Source organism: Orbicella faveolata, unplaced genomic scaffold (genome assembly GCF_042242905.1).
Source record: "Orbicella faveolata isolate gen_17 unplaced genomic scaffold, um_ofav_v1 contig_2, whole genome shotgun sequence".
In the NCBI taxonomy this organism is placed as follows: domain Eukaryota; kingdom Metazoa; phylum Cnidaria; class Anthozoa; order Scleractinia; family Merulinidae; genus Orbicella; species Orbicella faveolata.
In genome coordinates this window covers 712,048-733,771 of record NW_028301547.1, presented here as the reverse complement: position 1 = coordinate 733,771, position 21,724 = coordinate 712,048, and the positions used below count along the sequence as shown (strand labels likewise).

General features: G+C 39.3%; 3 protein-coding genes and 1 long non-coding RNA gene across 8 annotated transcripts; all 4 read left to right on the top strand.

Annotated features, from left to right (window-relative positions):
• Positions 1–3,376: 3,376 nt before the first annotated feature.
• LOC149111553 (uncharacterized) lies at positions 3,377–5,737 on the top strand. The gene is made up of 3 exons (XR_016206994.1): positions 3,377–4,410; positions 4,482–4,531; positions 5,576–5,737. It is a non-coding gene; the product is annotated as an uncharacterized LOC149111553 (long non-coding RNA).
• LOC110062604 (uncharacterized) lies at positions 5,640–11,066 on the top strand. The gene is made up of 5 exons (XM_020769540.2): positions 5,640–5,823; positions 7,077–7,201; positions 7,352–7,525; positions 7,722–7,769; positions 7,999–11,066. Exons 1-5 carry the CDS (start codon positions 5,640–5,642, stop codon positions 10,195–10,197), a joined length of 2,730 nt encoding a protein of 909 aa, XP_020625199.2. The 3' UTR covers positions 10,198–11,066.
• Positions 11,067–12,416: 1,350 nt separating this feature from the next.
• On the top strand, positions 12,417–21,418 carry LOC110062635 (uncharacterized). Of its 5 annotated transcripts, none has more exons than XM_020769506.2 (9): positions 12,417–12,529; positions 12,889–12,950; positions 16,794–16,814; positions 17,362–17,403; positions 17,991–18,020; positions 18,736–18,774; positions 19,354–19,632; positions 19,951–20,118; positions 20,770–21,418. In XM_020769506.2, exons 2-9 carry the CDS (start codon positions 12,896–12,898, stop codon positions 21,009–21,011), a joined length of 876 nt encoding a protein of 291 aa, XP_020625165.2. In that variant the 5' UTR covers positions 12,417–12,529; positions 12,889–12,895; the 3' UTR covers positions 21,012–21,418. The 5 variants fall into 5 exon arrangements, with proteins under 5 accessions (XP_020625165.2, XP_020625162.2, XP_020625167.2 ...); XM_020769503.2 differs by having other exon boundaries at positions 17,991–18,071; XM_020769508.2 differs by lacking the exon at positions 17,362–17,403.
• LOC110062620 (uncharacterized) lies at positions 15,026–16,814 on the top strand (the record flags this gene model as incomplete). The annotated part of the gene is made up of 1 exon (XM_089289715.1): positions 15,026–16,814. A coding segment is annotated over one exon (510 nt), but the record flags the coding sequence as incomplete, so codon positions are not given.
• Positions 21,419–21,724: the final 306 nt, after the last annotated feature.

Genomic DNA, 21,724 nt, shown 5'->3' with positions numbered 1-21,724 from the left:
TTTCATTCCTGGAAATACATTGATATTTTAAAGACACATTACGAGCTGAAAATTCATTCGCATTAAGTATTTAAACACATTCTCACCAGTTTCAAAGAAAGGCTAGTAGTAGATCAGCACGACACTGGCAAACGAACACGGGGATCACTCAAGAAACGCTATTTTCTTGACAGTGGCTTGCACTATGTAGGCACTTGCTTCAAAACCTTGAAAGGTCATTCCAACCACTTAACAGATAGCAGCTAGCGATCACGTGGACCACATGACCAGCCGAAGAAGATGAAACAGCGACATAAGACTGTCTGGTACACCTGCCCGAAAATGATGTCATGCGTTCATGTGAATGGGACACGGTTTATTACGTCACGTCGGATGTAAATGTTAAAATGCAGAAAGTCCTAGTACACCTCATAAACAAACACTGAGAAATTTAAATAGAACTGGAAATTCAGGAAGGAAAACCTCCACCTGGGGCACTTGGTGTAGAACAGCCTGTTGCGACTTGTCAAAACGATTCCTCAAATGGTCTGAAATTCATCAAGAAGATCAGCCACGTTCCTTATAAAACCATACCTGTCCAAACTCTAACAAATTGGCCATTTTGAATATGGGAGATACAATCAGCTGGAAACACGAGACGGGCAAATTACTGCCCCAATAATTTAATTTAATTTCAATTTAATTTCTAAAATATGCATAGTATGTAAACTTAGCTGAGAACCCGGAGAACTTGTTAGCTGTAAAGTTTAAAAAATGTTAACCCAGTGTCAATTATGTAGATTACAGGGAAAAGTTGAGAGCGGATTGCGTGAGTTCGTCAGCTTTGCCCCTTTGTTCCAAATGCCAGATTTTGGCCTTTGAAGGATAACACTGCTGTAGATTTTGCTATAGCTTATCAAACATAGATTATTCTGCCTATTTACGATAGGCTTTAGATTTGGACAGTTCGGGCCAATTGCCAAGATAAAAAGGTAACCGGAAATGCGTCATAGTATTGTGCGGTTGATATGACTCAAGTGTGACCCGATCATAAGTTGATAAGTTATAATTATGGGCTTGAAATATTAACTCAGTCCATGTCAGTTTCTGATCTAAGACGTTATCAGGAATGTATTGTGTAAGAATGGAAACGCGCCTGTCTACAACCGCAAAACTTGAACTGCTATTTTGAGGTTATTTCCCTGGAATGAACAGAAATACAGCGAGGCGATCTGTATCAAGACGATATCACACGGAAAGGTTTGTAGCAAGAGGGTTCAGTTGTATTGAGAGTTGTTGAAGTAACAGCTAAAGTAGAGCTAAATTTGGCTGATGTATTCACGATATACATTATGTATGTACGAAATATATACATGCAGGCGAAACTAATAATGTCTGAACTGGTGTCAATTTTGATATCTGCTCTTCAGAGCGAACTGTTCGTTTGGATTTTACAGTATATATGTAATGAAAACGAGAATAGTGAATATGAATTTATAATAGTTACTGGATAAAATTGACATTGCCCACAATTTTAATAATAGTAGGTGCGGTGGCGGACCATTTATGAATTATTCTGAGCTTTTCAAAAGGAATCGGTTTAGCAAATCAATAACTTCCCAATGATTGCGTACCACAGTCACGGTGTCACGGCTCCCGTAAGATTTAATAATTACAAAGATTCTCATTTTAAATACGGACGTACGTGTCGGACACTGTTCCGGAAGAATGATCTAGAGTTAATCGGGGAGTCTACTTACTTGATGAATTTTCTCGTAATACTGGTAAGTTTGGCTAAGAATGTGTGTTCCATCATGGGGTAAGTGGGGAAATATTCATTGTGGAGTGGAACCTCTCCTTATGTCTTTATGTTTACTCGAAGACTGTGTCTTGCTACTGACAGTTGGCCTCAAGGAGACTATGACCTCTACTTCAGCCTAAAGACGCCTAGTTTGAGGAGACAGTCGGTCTGGAATCATCCAGACATCTCGTTCACTTGGTCAAACGGAGAAAACAATTATTATTAAAGCTGTCTTTAATTATATGACAAGACACTCGGTCTACCGCCACGGGTGCGATAATTGATGTTGCTTTACATAAAAAATAAACATGATGTTAATTTTTGGTCTTTCTAAGAGAAGACTATCGTTTTTACCACATTTGTTGAGCGCTTGTTTGCTAATGTATTACAGCTCGATTCTTTCGACTGGGCTGTCTTTTTACAACAGTGTTTTTGCAAGGTTTGAATGTAAATCAAAGATGAAATTCGATAGGGTGCGCCTTGCTTTTATTCGAAGCGACAGCTGTTGACATTTTTTCAGTCTTTGTTTTGTTCCATTTTTAGTAATGACAACGATAATGTTCTTTGATATGTCAATTTTTTTTGCATTGTTGATGATGGCATCCAGAACTCCTAAGAGAACGACATTCTTGACAGACGCCACCGCGGCGCCACAAATAAGTAAGTTTGTTATCTTTAGCAGATACCATTGTCATGTAAATTGTTAGGGAATTCGCGTGGTGCTTAATTGGTGCTGGTCGTTTATCTGCAAATACTTTAACGCGTGGTTGGTTTCCATTGGTTGACGGCAGAACTATATTGGGCTCAATGGGTTTTTTTTCTGTTACATGATCCTCTGAACGCAACATTAATCAGCGCAGATATTTTATGTTGTTTCGTCAACGAGATGAATTCGAATTGTATGTACGTGATTACGTCGTCAAAGTGCCATCAACCTTAAGTAAAATGAACTTTAAATGTGGGTGCCTATTTACGTTAACAACCGACCTTTCTTTCACTTGTCTGTACTTTATATTCCTAAATCGTGCTTGCTCAGGGGATAGCTTTTTACTTGCCAAGGCATTTTGGCTGTCTTCCTTTGCATATTGCTTGTTCATCGTGGCATATGTTGGAAATCTTCAACAATTTTGCTGCTCTTTTATTTGTCCTAGATATGTATAGGCAGTCAGTCCTTTTTAGTCTCAATGACCTTGCAACGACAGTGTTTTCGCTATTAAATCTTTAACAACTGATTAACTTTGTTGTTTGGGTAAAAAAAATCGCAAATTTAGGAAGCCCGGGGAAAACGTATTGTGTGCACCATCCACTATACTGAATTGTGCGATTTATAAATGAAAACTAATGGTGACGCAGAACAAAAGGAAGCATTTTGCAACAAAGTAAGTAGTTGATATTGTGCCGTGCGGTTACAAAACCAAAGCTTATCAACACAATGCATGAAAAAGTTGAATAAATTAACATATCAACCGAAATTACCATACAGACTGTGTTACCGACTTATTGTCAAGTAACGGCCAGCTGCGTTTTCCTCGTTATTTTAACCTATACTTAAGAGTCAGAGCGTTAGTATTGAAAGTAATCCAACAAAGGTGAGTGTCGTTTTGGGATACAGGTTTTCCTAAAATCTGTGTGTTCTTCATAAACTGATTTTAAGATGCATGAATTTGCCCGTATGTCAATGTTGGTCACAGTCCAGTGACTAGTTGTATATTCGTATCGACTAATGAACTTGCTGAGAAGGAATTTCTTTTAGCTACTTATGAACAGCAACTTATAAAAAAAACAGTTAGAGCCTGTGAGACCAAGGAAGCTTTAGGAAGATGTACCTCTTTTAGATGAGGCTGTAAAGTTTTACAAAGCGAGCAGAAACATAAAAGATGTCAATAAACTACGCATGTCGTGTATTCACATCGTTAGTGTCAGTGACATTGCACGCTATGGGTAAAATGGACAGCATTTCGTTCCAGAGACCGCTGTTTTGCCTGAGCGACCCTGAGCAGTAAATGTTTTCTTATGTTTGGCGTGTGTCAGTGATTATGCGTTCCTGAGTTGGTGAGCATTCAGACGGGTACACGGCCCACTGTGAGAACAGACATGCGTATGTCGCTCAGAACTCTCGTTGTTAACGTTTTACAATAAAAATTTAGGTTCTCATAACCACAGATCTAAACATCAGTTGCCCAAGTTGTTCCATACTGGCTCGTCTAGTCTCTCAAACGCGCGGCAATGGAAAGAGTTATGCAAATATAATGGGAACCTTTTTTACGTAAACACGAATAGAGTGCAATATCTTACAGGAAGCTGGCGCCAAGCGCTAGACAAGTGTAAGAGACTTAAATTTCTTCCTTATACAGCATTTCCTTTATATTTCATATATTGGGTTCTTGAGTTTATTTTCGTTTAAGACAGGTGCGATTCAGCTGTCCATGTTTTAGGGCATAAACCACTGACAGTAGCTATGGTTATCAATTTGCCAATTCAATTCAAATCCTTTGTTTTGATTGTGACGTTTGGTTCCTGTTTTCGTCAACTCATACGTGGCAGTTGTAGCAGATTACAGCTCAGTTGCAAAATTCTCTGTCGATACGCTGGCCTGCCGTACGAGTCACGGTCTTCAGCTGAAATGAAAAGTATGTTAACCATTTCATGTAACATTGAATGTTATCAATTTTTGTTACTAACAAAAGACTCATTTTTACAGTTCACTGCATGATAATAAATGCAAATGAAGGCAGTTTTATCAAGCCAAAGGTAACTTGTAGCAAATGACAATCTAAATAGACTACCAAGTGGATTGCCCCTCATTGCCTGTTGAACCAAATATCGTCAAATTGGTCATATCACCTAGGCTACAGACTTTATGGCTTCTGGCGCCATATTTGCTCGGAGCAAACCCAACAAACACACTTATTAGGGAAAAAAATGTCATTATGGCCTACCTCAAAATTTTTAAATTGGGTATAAAAAGTTCACCTTTTTGAGAACAAGAATAGCAATTTTGCGTATTTAAATTACCAGAATTTTACGTGTAGTTATAATCTGTTTCGGGAGTGTTTTTGTCGTTGAAAAACCGGTTCACAAACAGGCTAACATTACACGGTCGGCTGAGTAAGGCCGACAAGGAATCTAACGATTTGAATTATTTTGTTGCGCCTTCGAGCCGAGGCTCTCTGAAATTTAAACTGAACTTCTGATAACTGGCTTACAGTTCTGGAGAGTAAATAAACATAACCACTACTTTTCTACAATGTTTGGTTTCGAGTAAACAGATAACCTACTATCTTTTTCGTTCCACCTGTCGTCTGCAAATGTTTCTTTAGAGAGTGCGTACGTGTGCTACTTCATTAATAGTTAAATAAATTAGGAAATAGTAAGCATTAAAATGTAAGAAAACAAAGCAAGATAGCCTACCGTTTGTGAAACTCGTCTTGTGATGATGTAGAGTGTGTATGTGAACTTCTTCAATCCATTAATAAAATAAATTAGGAAATAGTAGGCTTAAAAGCGTGTGCAAATAAACAATGTAAGGTTCTCTAGACTTCACTATCAATAAGTTGGTATAGTGCATGGATGTAGCGCATGTATGTAGTGTGGGTGATGTAATAAACTGTATTAATGCAATGAAAAGGAAAAAAGTGTTAAATAAGAGTATCGGAAAAATGAATAAAAACAGAAACAAACAAATCGATTTCACCGTTAAAGCAAACACCAGATAGGAAAACAGTGTCGGTACATTTTGATTGCAGTGGCACAAATTTGAATTTTCTCGCTTTAATTTGTTCTTAACTGTTGCAGATGATGCAAATTCACGCCTGTTAAAGGATATACTGATCATACTGGAAGAGAATTGTGGGGCAAAATGAACGTCACTCCGGAAGTTCTAAGCCGTTTAAGGCGACTTGCGTCTTCTGTTGCTAAGAGAAACGTTGCTCAAAGAAAGGGCGGGTCTGAAAAGAACGGGGAGACAAACACAGAAAAATTAGAAAGAAGCACAAAGCCGAGTAAGGAAAACGAAGCGAATTCTGGCAGCGGAAGCTCGACAGGTAACACATAACATAAAATGTAATAATTTGAAAATACGTAAAGGCAGCACCCACTTAGCTGTACTATTAGCGTCGAAATTTCAAAGCTGGTGCTTTGCATATTAAAGTGGTTTTCAATAGCAGATTTACACGATAGCGTCAATAGACTACTTTCGAAATATTAAAATTCAGCTTGAGAGCGAGGCCTAAAGGACACAAACAAAAGAAATTGAATGAGCCTGTTTGTTCATTTCTTTTATATGCGTTCTCTAGACATCACTATCAAGCTGAATTTTAATATATCGAAAGTAGCCTATTGACTACAACTACCAGAATTCATTTCATATTTTCTTTATTATTTAAATTTTGAGGCCCCAGTGGGGTTTATATAACAATTGCCCTAATTAACATAAGAAACAGAAAAAGAGAAGGATTCTGGTAGTTGTAGTCAAATGACGCCATCGTGCAAATCACCTATGGAGTGTCGTAAAACCAAAACCAAAGAAATCACTCTGGCCAATTACGAGGGACCCAGACACTCCATTGAACGAATCAAAACTCCAAGCAAATACATGAAACCAACGTGAAGCTCGGGAAAACGTGTGGGAGTGTATCATGGTTTGTTTTGGTTTTACTGTATTTAGAATACGTATTTGTTTTCGACAGTCAAGTGAAAACCGCTCCAATCAGTTTTCATGTGCAGATCATCTTAAGATGTTTTATGCACTCCCCAAAGTGCCTCTTTCCACCCAGGTGTATAAATGGGTACCGGCGAACTTAGTGCTGAGGGTAACCCTGCGATGGACTAGCATTCCACCCAGGGGACAGTAGAAATACTCCTAGTCGCTTCATGCTAAAGAAACCGGGATAAGCTCCGTCGTGATTGGCCACTAGGCTCGTGCGCAGACTTAACCTTTACCTCAAAGTTTATTCAAACCGAGAGAAACGTTCAAACATGGAGTAAGAAAAACAATCAAACGATGACGGACCTTTCCAGAGTGTTGAGGACTCGCATTTTAATTTAACCTCGGAGTACCGTGCCACTTTCATTTCGATATGAATTAAGCGCCCGACAACGTCAGGGAAGATACACTTCAGTTAAGTGTATTTACGGTTTAACCTAGATCCAGCTGATTATTCTTGAATTCTTTCGTTAGTGTTTACGCCTTGCTTCAGGATTAATTGGTATGGCGCATGAACAGTTCAAAACCCTTAAAACCCGTAATTCTAACTTATGTGTTACTAAAATGACTTTCGTTTGAACGTCGTTGTAGATACGAATGGAGCATCGAGAGTGCTGTCAACACAAAATGAAACTGAAAACAATGTGACAACAGTAAGAAAGAGCGAAACAATGAAAGAGAGAGAAATAAGGATGGATATTGACGTCTTTCGTCAGGTTTGGTCTTACGAATGCTGAAATGAAGTGCTTTGTCTCATTGACACCTCATACTGAAATAATACATGCAACTGTTTGCGTTTGGGATTACTTTCAGACTGTGAACCTGGAATCATAAACATTCAAAGGTGTTATATTTTTTTTGTATAGATGCTCAAAGAAGTGATCGTTAAGCGAACCTTTGAAATGGAAAAGAGGTTAATGGAAGATGTAAAAGCTTTGGAAAAACAGGTCCTTGCTTTGGAAGAGGAAAAGAAGACGTTGCAATGGGACGCGAAACGACTTCAACTAGCTTTGCAGGAAATCTCTTCAGAACATGAAAAGGTGTGCCACCAGTGACAGTCAACTTTATTACATATTCTAAAAAAATCAGCAATGCTTGTCGTTTGCGTCGCGTTGTAGTGAAAATAATACTTTAACCTTGTTTATCTTCACTGAACATGAATAATCGTTTCTATGATTGATGACGTTTATCTACATGCAATGTTAATTGTTTACAAATACGTTTTTTTCTCAATAGGAAAAGGTTCAGATGATTTCCTGTGGAACCCAAGTTGATATTGATGTGGTATAATCTTTATCGCTATCTTTCTTTGTTTTGTATTGAGGATTTGGTAATATTCTCCATTTCATTGTGCTTCCTGTGTTTTTTCATGTTCACAAATTATTGCAAAACATTTGCAATTTCTCACTGAATGCATTTGGGTATGTTGATCTCTATCGTTATGTTTTCCAGACCTTTGTAAGAAGTGGTAACTAATGAGACTTTTTACTTTTATTATTTTCATATTCTTTAGGTACAAGAACGGCCAGGGTCTCCTGAGATTGCTAAACAGTTGACGTACGTGTCTATGCCCAAGAAGACCATCTCTTCTAACCAGCTCGAAACGAGCAATGAGAATTTGAAAACAATTGGGCAAATTAAGTGTAACGAACCGAGACAAATAGCTTCGGAATCAAGACCGCATCGCAAGGACCACAAAGAGGTCATAACAAGACAGAGCTCAGCCGCTACTTCGTACGATACCAGAAGGTCATTGGAGCAAGATGGCAGAGGACCATCAGCTTCTTCACCTTCTCAAGGACAACGAAAAACGTCAGAAGTGCAAGAACTACTCATGCGCGAGAGCGAATCAGCCCACAGGCATTCACCTGAGGTTCGCATTGAAGCACCACGCCAATTGCAAGGGCAGATGACTCAACCCCCAGCAAGGCGTGAGATGTCTCCAAACCCTCAAACGCTCAAGCGACCATCTATCAGACTCACAAGTCAACAGACACAAGAGCTATCAGCTTCTGATCAAAACATAGCAGGTCATGCTCAAGGACAAACTTCACCACAGTCGCAGTGGATATCCTCGCAACCACAAGAATCCAGTAATCAGGAACAAATCACACAACCTACCCAAGCTGACGCTGTTTCTTCACATTCCTATGTTTTGGTAAGACGTGGTCCTCCCAATGTGTCACTTTTACCACCAAACAAACGTAAAAGGGTTGATACACGATCGGGTTCGGATGGTCTTCATGTGGTGTCCAGTAACAGCAATTACATTATGCATAACTTTAAGATACAAAAGAAACCCAGTGCTATAGACAGCCTACGGAAACGTCTTAAAGCATCTGCACCAGCCTCTGGACCGTCAAGAGGAAACCAAGCAGTGTACATGGTGAGCCCATCAAACCAGCAACCGGGGCCACAGTTGAATCAAGGTTCTTCAAACCTTCAGGCTACTGCCAATCCAACCCACATTTCGCTCAATCAGATGCCTGAGCCTCATCTTAATCAAGGTTCTTCAAATGTTCATGCTGCTGTAAATCCAACCCACATTCCACCCAACCAGATACCCCAGCCTCATTTGCATCAAGGTTCTTCAAACCTTCAACCCGTTTACAATCCAACCCGAAGTCTATCCAACCAGTCACCGGTACCTCATTTTACTCAAACTCCTTCAAACTGTCAACCCGTTGTCCAGCCAACACCAAAGTCATTCCATCCAATACCACGGACAAATTTGCATCAAGGCTCTGCAAACACCCAGCCCGTTGTTTATTCTGAACCTCAGTCACTCCACGGAGTAGCTAATGCTCCGAGCCACCCACTAGGACATCCTCACGGTCAGTTAGTTGAGAGGATGTTTTATCCTTCAACTAGACAACGACAATCAAGCACTGAATATGGCCCAAGAGTCATGTCATCTCACCCTCACCAGCACGTGCAACCAGCGCCTGCCAATGGTCAGCCTGTGGAACCTAATGGCACAGTATACGTTGTCAGAGAGTATCAGGTGTCACAACAGCAACAACAACAGCAACAACAACAACAAAAACAACGACAGCAACAGCAGCACCACCAACCGCAACCACAACAACAGCAACACCAACCACAACAACAACAGCAGCAGCAGCAGCACCAACATCCGCAACACCAAAGAGGTCCAATCCAGATTACACATGCTCCTTCATCTCACAGAACTACACAATTTCAACATATTGCTCCGGCGCCTCCAGGTATCATAAGAAATCAACCTTGTCCGCCAGTTCAATCTCCTGGTATCTCTTCCACAGCGTCCCCATCAGGATTTCGTCCTGAGCCTAGTGCTGCACAAGATACGCGTGGTACTGCGAACCATTCGGATATGAATGGTGCAAGAAACGACCATCCTGGGGTGCAGTTAAGGACGCCTCCAAAACCCTCAGCATCCATTGTGGTGGTTCAGGACGGTATTGTTCTCTCATGGAACATGACACTAGACGAGACAATGGCAAAAATTGATAATTATGAATTATTTGCTTGTCAAGATGGCGCAGAAAGTACAACTCCACCAATTATGTGGAAAAAAATAGGTATTGTGAAAGCGCTGCCACTTCCTATGGCGTGTACGCTGTCACAGTTCTCTACTGGGAATAAGTATCATTTTGCCGTTAGAGCGGTAGATGACCAAGAACGAGCAGGCCCATTCAGTGATCCTTGTACAATTGCATTGACTTCATAACATGTTTTGGTCAAATTGTTTCTTTGATAATATTTATCCACCGTATTTCTGTACCCTAATTTTTATTTAGTTCTCTTAGGATGTGACTTATTCATCATTGCTTCGCTAGTACAATCCTGGGGATCTTGATTCCGATCCCCTTGCAAGAGAAATTGTGTTAACGTTGTAGCACGTTGTGGCGTTTCATGAAATAACCATGCCTTGATGACCAGAAGTCATACTTTCATGTCAAGAACTTTTCTGGGTTGAATATTTTCAAAGGTGGTACGTGCATCTTACCTCTTTCGCCCTCTTAACGCTTACGGTTAGATAAATGACTTACTTGTAAAACAAAGTAGAAACAAACAGCACCACATTAAAATAATGCTACATAGCTTCCAATTCAATCATTGCACTATAAAACATAATAAAACATTATATAAAAAAAATCATACCCATACTTAAAAATAAGCCACGTTACATGACTCGGAAGTCTTCTCTACTCGATTTATGAAGAGGGAGATTTAGATGGATTTAGATTACAATAAAAATGTTCCTTGTTCCTAAATGATGAACTTTTCCAGGGGACATCCATTTCACTTTAAGCAATGATGATAAGAATGACCAATCTACGTTTTTAAATGCAAAAAATATTAAAATCACTTTTGTATTGCAGAAAAGTAAAAATTTCATTGACCGCCCGCTGAGTTTATTAGTCTTTGTATTATTAGGGAGGTTGATTGAGAGGAAAGACGCCACTTGTACTATATCATATTTTGTATTATTTTTATATTTATCTCATTTAATGGTGTAAATTATTATAGCTCGATATTTATGTTTTGTAGATGGAAATTGTAATCATTGACATTAATAAAATACTGAAAACCAAACTTTGACTTTAGTATGACTGTTTAATTTGTTCTTTAGAATTCAAAACTTAATTTTATCTCAAGGTAAACGGCCTGTCCGTGTACCAGTCCAGCTTAACAAAAAAAAATGACAGTTTGCGCTTCTAAGACGCACTTGTAAGATTAATCTCGGCAATCAAAGTTCAGCTATTATTCTTTCCATGTTATTGAAAATGCAATTAATAAATCTCCTTATTAAAATCACCCAAGTGAGAATCATCATCTGTTGTTCCATTCGTCCGAGTTTGATATTTAATATTGAGATATTTGGTCTGTTTAAACTGAATGTGTAAGACGGTTTGGAGTCATAAATGTTGACAAACGTTTCGTGCTCAACAATACAGCCTTTCCTAAGGCTGAAAAACGTCTTCTATTGAAATAAATTCTGGCCATCATTTAATCTGATGATTCCCCTTCGATCAACGTGATTTAAACAAATTTCTGAAACACCCTAGGAACGAAAAGAGATTTACTAAATATTACAGGATAAAAGTACTATAACATTTATCAGATGATTATTTTTTATTAAAACCTTATATAATTTCACTGCTGATTTAGCATACCTGCAAAATCTTCCATCACCCGGTTTAACCGACACTGTCAATGATCTTGATTTAAAACGCGATATACATCTGAGCAGGAAATGACGCCTTTGGAACCTATTATAAGCCAATTCTATAGGAAACATGAATAAATAACGGTCAAAACCTTGTAACTCCATTGATTCCCTGAAATTTTTAAATTAAAATTACACCTTAGTGTGTGAAATTTTGTTTGGTTGAAAACCCGTGATTAATTACCACTTAATCATTTCATAATGACTTCCCCGTAACAATTATGAGGAGAACTATGTTTTTCACACAGAGCTGGGTTTAACTGTTTAAGAAGTAATAAAATCCTGCATTGAATGATGTTTTCTCTCAAAAAGAAGACAAAGTAAAACACATGAAACAATGGCGAACCCGTTGTCGAGTCGCTAGCAGATTCTACATGTTGAAGTTTCCTCCCATTACCGTGCGGGTTCAGTGAACTAGAAAACCAACCTGTAATTTATGCGTGCTAAATAATAGTTCCACCAGCGAAGGTGTAAAAAATTTAGTCCACGAACAAAGTAAATGAAATCCGCTTCTGAGCCAGTCCAGGGAATACCTTTCTAATTCAGTGACGAAAAGCGCGAAGGAAAAAAAAAGAAGGTAAAGAGCATTTTCTAGAAACATTTGGAAACTTGAATTTAGAAGTTATTTTTCTGGCAAGTCAGCACAACTGATGCAATTCCGTGCCATTAAGTAATTAATGTTTTTGGCACATTGTTGACCTATTCTATAATAATAAATGAACACACGTGTTGAATTACTTATGCTATCTCTCGCTCCTGTGGATCACTGTTTCCTTGCAAGATAGAAGACCCCGAGCCTTAAATCCGCAACTTGTGATACACAGTCAAGGTAAGGCCGCAGAGAATTTGAAACTATAACCTTATGCTCTTAATTTAATGATATAGAATTTTAACATCGAGTCTACATGCTTAGAATATTTGTTTTGTCTTTAAGATTATTAGATTCCAAATGTTTTGAAAATACGTTTTTAAAGGGAATAAGATTTAATACCTATGCTGTATTCGTCAAACGCCGAGAGAATATTTTTACTGCAAGTCTGGCATCTATGATCCCTATTTTCAAACAAATGAGGTTGGAAACGATCAAAGATGAGTCGAAATGACGCCAGAGGGCTTATTGTTATGGCGAGTCAACAGGACGGTTTCACGTTCATGTGGATTAATGCAAGTTGCTGTTTACATCAACAGACACACCATGAAGTACTGGATTTATTTATGTGCTGTTCTTCTATTAACGCTTGCGTCTAGAGGTGAGATATTTTCCAGTATTTTTGACGTTCATCAGGTTTGAATAATCGATTAAATAAGGACATGTTTACGGTACCAAAGAGGTGATGGTCGTTTCGATTTCCTGGTTTAATTAGTTGTGGTCTTAAAACGAAGCATTTAAATCCATGATTATAGCAGTATACTGTACTAAACACATGACTTTTGTTTGTATCACGGACTTTCACTAACATTCCGCAAAGCAAATGTGTCACAGTAACTCAGACAGCTTTTACAGCAGGTGCTTTATTCGCAGTCACCATTGTGGTGTCTTTTTATTTTCCTTCATTTGAGGCTAATATAAAAGATATCGTGAAGACACTGAGCCCTTTTTGTACAATAAAAACCTTGTCATTGGTGAATTTGATGCACAGAAATCGATCTCAGTAGTCAAACATTATAAACTTTGGTAACACCTTGAAACGAAGGAGACACTAAAACTTCATCAAATCAAATTCGTAGTACTTGCCATTTTTGAATTATAATCAGGAAGATAGGTTGACACTAGCCTAGGACTGTACGGTTTATCTCCAGTCACGCTGTGATTTCTCCACGGGAATCAGCAGACACCATTGTGGGCTTGAATTGTAAATGTAATGGAGGAATTTTCAGTGGAGTTTTATAAACACCTTGACTTGTCTCAAACTGACTTTGACCTATCTAGCAATAATTCCAAACGAGATACCTTAACCTGTGGGTGAAATCACCTTTTCAGAGAATGACAAAACTATTCCAATTAAAAGTTGTCGGTGGCTCGTCTAAAGAGAAACGTCGTTTTTATCACAAATGTGTTATCACATAAAGAGTCAAACAACCCAACTCTCCATAACAGTTCACATAGTATCCAAGCTTAGTTTTGTTCACTCTATGTTATACTCACTCGAAACAGAAATTTGACTATGATAGAAGGCTTATACTGAAAATTATCTACTGGGAAATATCTTCTCGATCTACCACCAAACATTAAGGACTAAATCTGAAATGATTATATGTGTGGCACTGTCAGTTAAGCTTGTGGCTTAAAGCGGGGTTGGGATATGATAAGGTAAAAAGTATTTGTCATTGAATCATGGAAGACGATTCTGCTGGTACCTAACACTTTACACTGGTTGTCTTTCCAAACTTATTTACGGTGTTGTCACTTTTAAGCGCTGTGTCCAGTTTTGTTTAAGTAAACTGGTTGCCCAAGTTTGACCACTTCTCACTTTGGAGACGTTTCAGTGATTAGATACATATTACAATAAATTGGTGTTCATATGGTTCAGCTGTTTTATAATTAACTTAAACAGTAGGTACTTTACAGAATTCATGGTGCATTAATTGCTTTTGTCACTCAATCAACATAAACAGCGTGGTCACTGAACTAAAAATAAGGCTATTTTTTTCTTATTTCAATTATCAGCTTGAGAGAGAACACTGTATCTAGAAGTAAGACATATAGCAAGACCATTCATGTATCAAAAACAAAACTATAAGCTTCGCTGGTAATTGTTCTTATCCTTGTTTCTATCGAGTTATCGAAACACTCGTGAAACTTTGATAGTACTCGTGAAAGAGGTTGGAAAAGGTATAAATATGGTTATGGAAATCTATTGTATCTTGTTTTAAAAGGATAAATGATGGTCACCTGCGGCTTGCGAAGCTTGGCGCTGACACTCGAGAAAGTAGTATACGAGAATTCGAGAGTGTTCGTGCAACGTAACCTTTCAGTTTCTCCCGAATTTCTCTAGTGTTCTCATAAGGCTACGTGAAATTTCCTATTTCTTTTCAAGGCCGAATAATTAAAGCAAAAATCAAATAACAACTTATAATAAGCAAGATACAAGGCCTAGTTGCATCTGGCGAACAAGAATACATCCAGGCTTTATACTTGTGAAGATAAGGAAAACAATAACTCTGGCTTTTTAACTGAGGCCTATCTTTGAATTTTTCATCGCCAACTGAAAACTCCACGTGCATAATACAACATAGGTCGTTCTGGAGTGATTGTAGAGTTAGCCGAGTTTTGGTAAGATAACTATATTTAGTAATACAGGAAGAATGGAGCACTATCGGATAAATCACCATTCCAGATGTGACCCGTGCCTTCCCCGGAGACGTTCACTCGCCGGTGCCGGACACTGAAGTATCACCCGTTACACCAGAGACACCGGAGACCCCAGTCACCAAGGAAACACCGGAGACCCCAGTGACGCCGGAGAGTCCCGTGACTCCTCTTACACCGGAAACGCCAAGTACCCCGGTATCCCCCCGGACGCCGAAGACTCCAAGGACACCCGAGACGCCATTAACGCCATTAACGCCTAAAACGCCGGAGTTCCCATTCGTGTTAGGGTCAGATGGTTTTATTTATCGCACTGTACCGTATCTTTTGGTATTCCCGCATGAGATGCCACGCATGCCTAGTGCTAGTGATTTACCGGATGTCCCCACGGTTCAGGACCAATATGATGTTCCTAAGGCTCCCAAGCCTCCTAAGCCCCCGGAACCTCCCAAAGCCCCGGTCAGAAAGAGAAATAATTTGATGAAAGGTAACTACATGCAAGAGAGGAGTCTCATGCTCTCTTGATACGTGTCGTTAAAGGGGAAGTGTCATATGATGTAAATTAATGGCTGGTATGTGAAAACAACTAAGGAACTTTGTGTGGAACTGAGCTTTTTACACAGTGGTCCCTGGCTACTTCCTCTGTTGGGCTTGATAACTAAAGTTCAAGCTGACTTTCTATGATTCTCATGACGCTTCTCCTTTCGGTCGGCGTCCATGTAGTTACATAACGTCCTGTTCATAGATTAAGGATCTGCACTTGTACTGGGACAGTGCTGAATTCAAAGGACGGGTTATTATCATGTTACTAGACCTTTAAGGTGTCTACATTCAAATCCGTACAACACCTCTCTATACACGAATCATTTTATATTTCTTAATGTAAGATTTAACTTCAAATTTGTTTGTTGTTATTTGGGTTGGCAATCATGAAATTGTTAAACTAAACAGGTTGCTGTTACAAATTTAACCTTTCACCTTACCTTACAAATTTAACCTTAATGGTTTCCCAGTTGAATATAGTGATAGAGTTGTGTCATCAGAGTAAATATGTCACGTGACATATATTTAAAGTTGTTAATACATAGTAGCAAATAGAAGTCCCAGGATGAGCCCATCAGGTGTTTTTTGTTGTAAGTTAATTGCTGGAAGAGCACTATAGACGTTTAAACAATCTATATTATTTTCTTGAAAAGATACCAGTTTTACCATCTCACTTCTGAGCCACTCATTGTATAGTTTACTAATCTTTTAGGTAAAAGGTCATAGTTTATTACTCCAAAGGCCTTTTCAAGTCGAGGAAAGTTTAAGTAAGACTATGTCGTTCTCGCCCTTAAAAAAAAGGTCATAGGAATTTTGTCAGTGTAGCTTCGGATGATTTGCAAGGACGGCTTAGTGATTGAATAATCGATGTAGACCTTGACAGAGTGTCTGGGTGACGATGCTGGAATATTAGTTATAATAATTAATTTCGTCGATTTCGAAATCTTATAGAAATTCAGCCCGTTTAATTCTCAACTATCAATTTACAAAACGCGTCATTTGTCGACGTCTCTGCTTCAGTTAAACTCCTTCTAGAGCAGAGTATGACGTGTTGAATAGAATTGGAATGTAACTCGCACAATGTTTGCTGCAACGACAATGTTGCAAGGCATGTTAGACCAGGCGATATCTCGTTCAAACATGATGATTGAGCACCTTGTGACCAATTGAAATTGTGACGTACGATGCACCAAACATTGCTTAGTGCAACATCTCATGCTGTCTTGCTTTCTTCGTACAGGTTTTGCCAGGAAACATTCAAGTAAGTAATATTTAGTTAGTTTAGTTTCAAAACATTCATATTGAAGAACTGTGAAATACAGTTGAAAACATTTTAGGTCTTGCGCGACAAGAAAGCTCCATAGCTCAAGGATTATTTTACCTGACAATTTAAACTCAAACTAAACTCTTTTTCAGAACCCAATTAGACAATCTGATACAATAATTTAATTTCATATTTGCTTCATAATCAGGGTAGTAAATTTCTAACATTACAAAATTAAGCTTTTAACAAAGTGATTTTCGAACAAATCTGCTACTGCACGTAAAAACTTGCATTCTCAATTAATTGACCCCCGTCCAGTTTATTTCCTCTTGGTATGTTTTATGTGGTCCTCTATCTCACACGTTAACAATTTAAACTCTTTGAAAGTGAGCGCAGCTAACTGGATTTATATTGTAAAATGCATGTAAACTTTTCGTGAGGTAACTCTTTTCACGGTGCGGTTTCGTTGCATGGCCAGACAATATTCGTAGAGGAAAGTTCATTCATCTCTGTTTTGTTTCTCATTACTTGTTTTTCCACGAAGAAAAGGAACATGTAACACACAAAGAAAGCAAAAAACAGGGAGGTAAGTCCTCTCGTAAGTTAAGAACTTACACAACTTTCAGTGGAAGAAAGCGTCTTCTCGCCATTTGTTCATTCCGAGTAAACTTGAAGTTTCAATTGCAACTTTGGAATCGTGACAGTTAGAAAACACCACCTTGTGAAATAATAAAAACTGGATGCTACCTAAACAAAGGAAGACATTGTAAGTGTCGAGGAGCCACTTCAAGTTTCTTGGGATGAACATAACTGTACTTTTCGTGCATGTGCATGAGTTTTGTGTCCATGCATTGAAAAATACCAGGTATTGAGTAGCGTTGGGTCATCACAAAAACGACACAGTTTCCTTAATTCTGTCGTCCTTTGGCAACTTTGAATCCTTCATTTAAAGTGAGCTTTGGGAAATATTGATTACAAGACATTATGTTCATAAAGCAGCACAGTTCACACTAAACGTCCGTACATCCCATCTTTCATCAATTCAAAACTGACAGTTTCATCGTCTTTGTGATGATTAGTGCTTGTCAATTCCTGTTGAACAGTCATCGTAGTCTTCTCTCTTTCACCTGAGTAATAGCTCGTTCTTTTCTTGTGGTTGACCAATATAAACAGGGCACCACCGCCATGGAAATATCATACGAGGTATGTCAAGCACAGAGAACTCAAGCAAAAAATCTGACGATTTCCAACAAGGTTAAAAATTAAATTTGCTTTATGCATGCCTGAATACAGTTGCAGTACTGCAACATTCCAGAGGTCAGTTTTATTTTAAGATAATTTTCCTCATTAAACCCAAGTCTTACTTGATATCGCATCGGGTGCACCGGGCCCTTTATGATGAATTGCAAACGATATATCCTCAGAGGTTTTCAACGTCCGTCATTGTAGTAAATACTGGGTTTATGAAAACTGATAGGGTTAAATTATATTTGTCAACAACAGGAGAAGATAGTACATTTCAAAGGTATAGAATTTTCTTGTGTAACTTATGCTGATTGGTTGTAAATCATGGTACTTCCAATGCAGACTTCCCATAGAGCAGTCCCTTTTATTCGCTCGCCATTAACGTTTTCTAACAACTCCTCTTACCGTGTAGTTTACAATCGAGAAGACGTTTTCAATGATTATCTCTTTATTATGAATAGTTGATTGTTCTTACAAACATAGCTGACAGGATTATAGAAACAGCAGATATTGGAAATTTCTATCGTTAACTTGAACTAATAGTCTAAGATAAATAGGAATAAGTCATGATACTTCTTAGCCTTTAGTTTTAAGAGTCACCGGTTTCTAGCCTAAAAAACAGGTACGCACGAGGCGGACATGTTTTCTTATCACAGTTCTGTTTCCTTCTTAGTTCCAGGACTGATGGATGCTGGAGGAAGCTTGGGAGGAGGTGAGAAAAAATGAATGGGGAATTCGTCTCCATCCCGTGTCGTCGTCCTATTAATAAATAGCGATTGAACTAGCTCAGCAAATTGTCACGCATGTCACATAATTGCCACAAAGAGCTAAAGTTCTGCTTTTCTCGTTTCAACATTACACGATCGCGGCAAGTCTCGTTCACATCAAAATCAGTAAATAGGCAACTTGAATCTCACACAATGAATCGACTTCCCACTTTATACCACGCATCTTTCTTGTCATGAAAAAGAAAGCGTTGTTTGAGAAGCTAGTTACTCAGAGGAGTACAATGCAATGCTACAACCCACTCGAACTAGATTTATTTTACATGACTCCTCTAGTTATAAATCAGGCCTCTTTTGGCCACACTCTCTGAGGAAAGCGGTCGAAGGTAGTGTTAAGAGATGCGGGGATTCTGTCGGAGGAAGGTTTTTGTTTTCCGCACTGAGAAGTTAGAGTGGACTCAATGATTAGCTCAGGCAATACTCCAAGACACTTTCTGCCACAAGTATCTCACTTATCTTAACACATTAGGGCAATATTCTTCAATATTGATTCCAATTTGCATCAGGAATGAACGGTATGGGAGGCGGCATGGGTGGAACAGGTGACCTCAGCATGGGCTTTGGCGCAGGAGCCACCTCGATTGGTGAGGGTGGTGGAGCCACCATGGAAGGTATGCCATCACTAATGGGTGGGCCCATGCAAATGCCAGGTGGAGGTATGGCTGGACCAGCGGCTTCAATGCAAGGCATGGAGGGAGGACCAATGCCGATGCCCATGGGAGGAGCTGGAGGCCCATCGGAAGGTGGACTGATGTCTAAGCAGTTTATCGAAGGAGGAGAAGGAGGTATGTTTTACTCGATTCTTAGTCGGGATGGGACGAGAAACAGCTCACTGGTAAGTCGTCCTTGTTGATAACCATTCTCAACTGCCGCCAAAATCAAACGAAAAGTGTCACGAATTGTGGTTTCTGAACTCACAGAGAGCGAGAAGTGTGAGGGAAATAACAATTGCTGGAATGTGATTGTTCTAAAACGTAAGTGTTGCAAGGTGTAGAAAACGGATACGTACCATTGCATCAGTCTCATTGTTTTGTAAAGATCTCGAAGCAGCGGCTTTTTTCCTATTTCTGATACATGGTTCTCAATACTATCCTTTCTTTTAGGCATGGGAGGTGGCATGCACGCAATGCCAAGCATGGCCGGAATGGGCGGTATGGGAGGAATGGGTGGCATGGGAGGCATGACCTCGATGGGAGGAATGGGTGGCATGGGCGGAATGGGAGGTCTTGGAGGCATGGGCGGTGGAATTGCTGGAATGAACATGGAAGGAGGTAAGACCATAAACACGTGTCTTGACATAGAGGTAGACTTACTCCGTTGCGAGATGGTTGAGAAGGGACCAGCCTTTAACATTTGCAGACTGCAACAGCGGAGAATACCCTTACTAAAACTAAGCTCAAGCCTACAACCCAACGTTACTCCTAACGCTCTGCATCTAAAAAGTCTAAACCAACCGTTACAACAACCAATAAATTGTACTTTGCATTCCGAAATTTGGAAATGTGCCGTTTACGACTTATCATGCCGTGCAATTTCATCTATTTGACTACTGACGATTTCATTAGCGCCCTTTCGACTTTTGTAGAATTATAGTTGATGAAAACTCAGCTGCAAGTTGCAGCAGCTGGGTTCCCTCTGGTGATAGTCTTCTAAATTTATTTGCTTATGATTTGTACAACAAACATGAGAGAAATAACATGTGGGAATGTATCTGGAAACACTGTCGTGGAAATAGCGGGTAATAGCGCAATTTGGAACTTTGACAGTTGAACCAGAGATTATCTGACTACTATCATGCAGCCAAAATGCCGATAGCTCAACTTACTAAAGAGCTAGCTTTAATTAAGAGCCAAGCGTGTTTAAAGGTCCAGTCCACCAAGTAAGATCTCAACGTTTCATGTGCAATCCCAATCTTTCCTTAGGGATGCCTAACATGGGAGGAATGGAGAATGCTGGTGGTGCAGCCATGTTTGGCGGAGCTCAGGAAATAGGAGGCCAGATGGGAAGCCCCATGGGTGGTCCTATGCAAAATGCTCTTCAAGGAGCCATCGGTGGAGGAATGCCAGGAGGGGCACAGAAACGCACAAAGATGGGAAAAGTACACAAGTTACTGAGTAAACTTAGCAAGAGGAAGGAAATCAAGAAACACCACCACAAACACTGAGTAAAATGAACAATGACCGACCACAATAGTATTGGCACATTGACCTGTATGATTTTAAAATAGGGTATCCCAGTGGACATACCCTTAAGCATTTGAGGTCGCGGAATTCACCTGGTCCTTAAAGGATTGGAGTAACATAGCATGATGATTCCAGTCATTCCCAAAGATTATTGACAGAACATTTTCAAATGCAGCTCTTTTCAATTTTAGTTCGTTCAGCTGAGATTGGAGACTGTTGTCCTTGATCATCGCGTCAGTGAAAAATGTCTTATCTTTTACAGAATACTAGAAAAAGTTTCAGCAGCTCATATGTGAGTGTTGTATTAATATGAACTGCCTCGGAGCATAAAATAATAGAAAAATAATTTTTGTTGAAATTGTATTGAAAAGAAAACGTTACTTAAAAACTGACCAGTTTCTTTACTAAGTTAGTGTTAGGTGTTCATACTGCCCAAGGTTATCCCTCTTTGCTGAAATGCTAGTCCATTGCAGGTCTAAACCCAGCATTAAATTTTCTTGAACCCGTTTGTTCACCTGAGTGGAGAAGCACTGTAGGACTGCGTCTTGCTCAGGAATGCAATGTAGTGACCCCGTTAAGGGCTCACGTTTAAACCGCTCGTTCTGAAGTCCAGCGTACTATAACACGTCTCTAAAGGGACCATTCATACCTTGGGTTAATCTTTCAAGCGAATATGTGCACTATAGGAGTGCTA

Bases quoted from the DNA above. Each gene is read 5' to 3' on its own strand.
- LOC110062635 (XM_020769503.2), top strand. From the start codon at position 12,896: ATGAAGTACTGGATTTATTTATGTGCTGTTCTTCTATTAACGCTTGCG. The intron at 17,404-17,990 runs GTAAGTCCTCTC...CAATATAAACAG, and splicing joins AGAAAGCAAAAAACAGGGAG to GGCACCACCGCCATGGAAAT. The intron at 19,633-19,950 runs GTATGTTTTACT...CCTTTCTTTTAG, and splicing joins TATCGAAGGAGGAGAAGGAG to GCATGGGAGGTGGCATGCAC.
- LOC110062604 (XM_020769540.2), top strand. From the start codon at position 5,640: ATGAACGTCACTCCGGAAGTTCTAAGCCGTTTAAGGCGACTTGCGTCT. The intron at 7,526-7,721 runs GTGTGCCACCAG...TTTTCTCAATAG, and splicing joins TCTCTTCAGAACATGAAAAG to GAAAAGGTTCAGATGATTTC. The intron at 7,770-7,998 runs GTATAATCTTTA...CATATTCTTTAG, and splicing joins CCCAAGTTGATATTGATGTG to GTACAAGAACGGCCAGGGTC.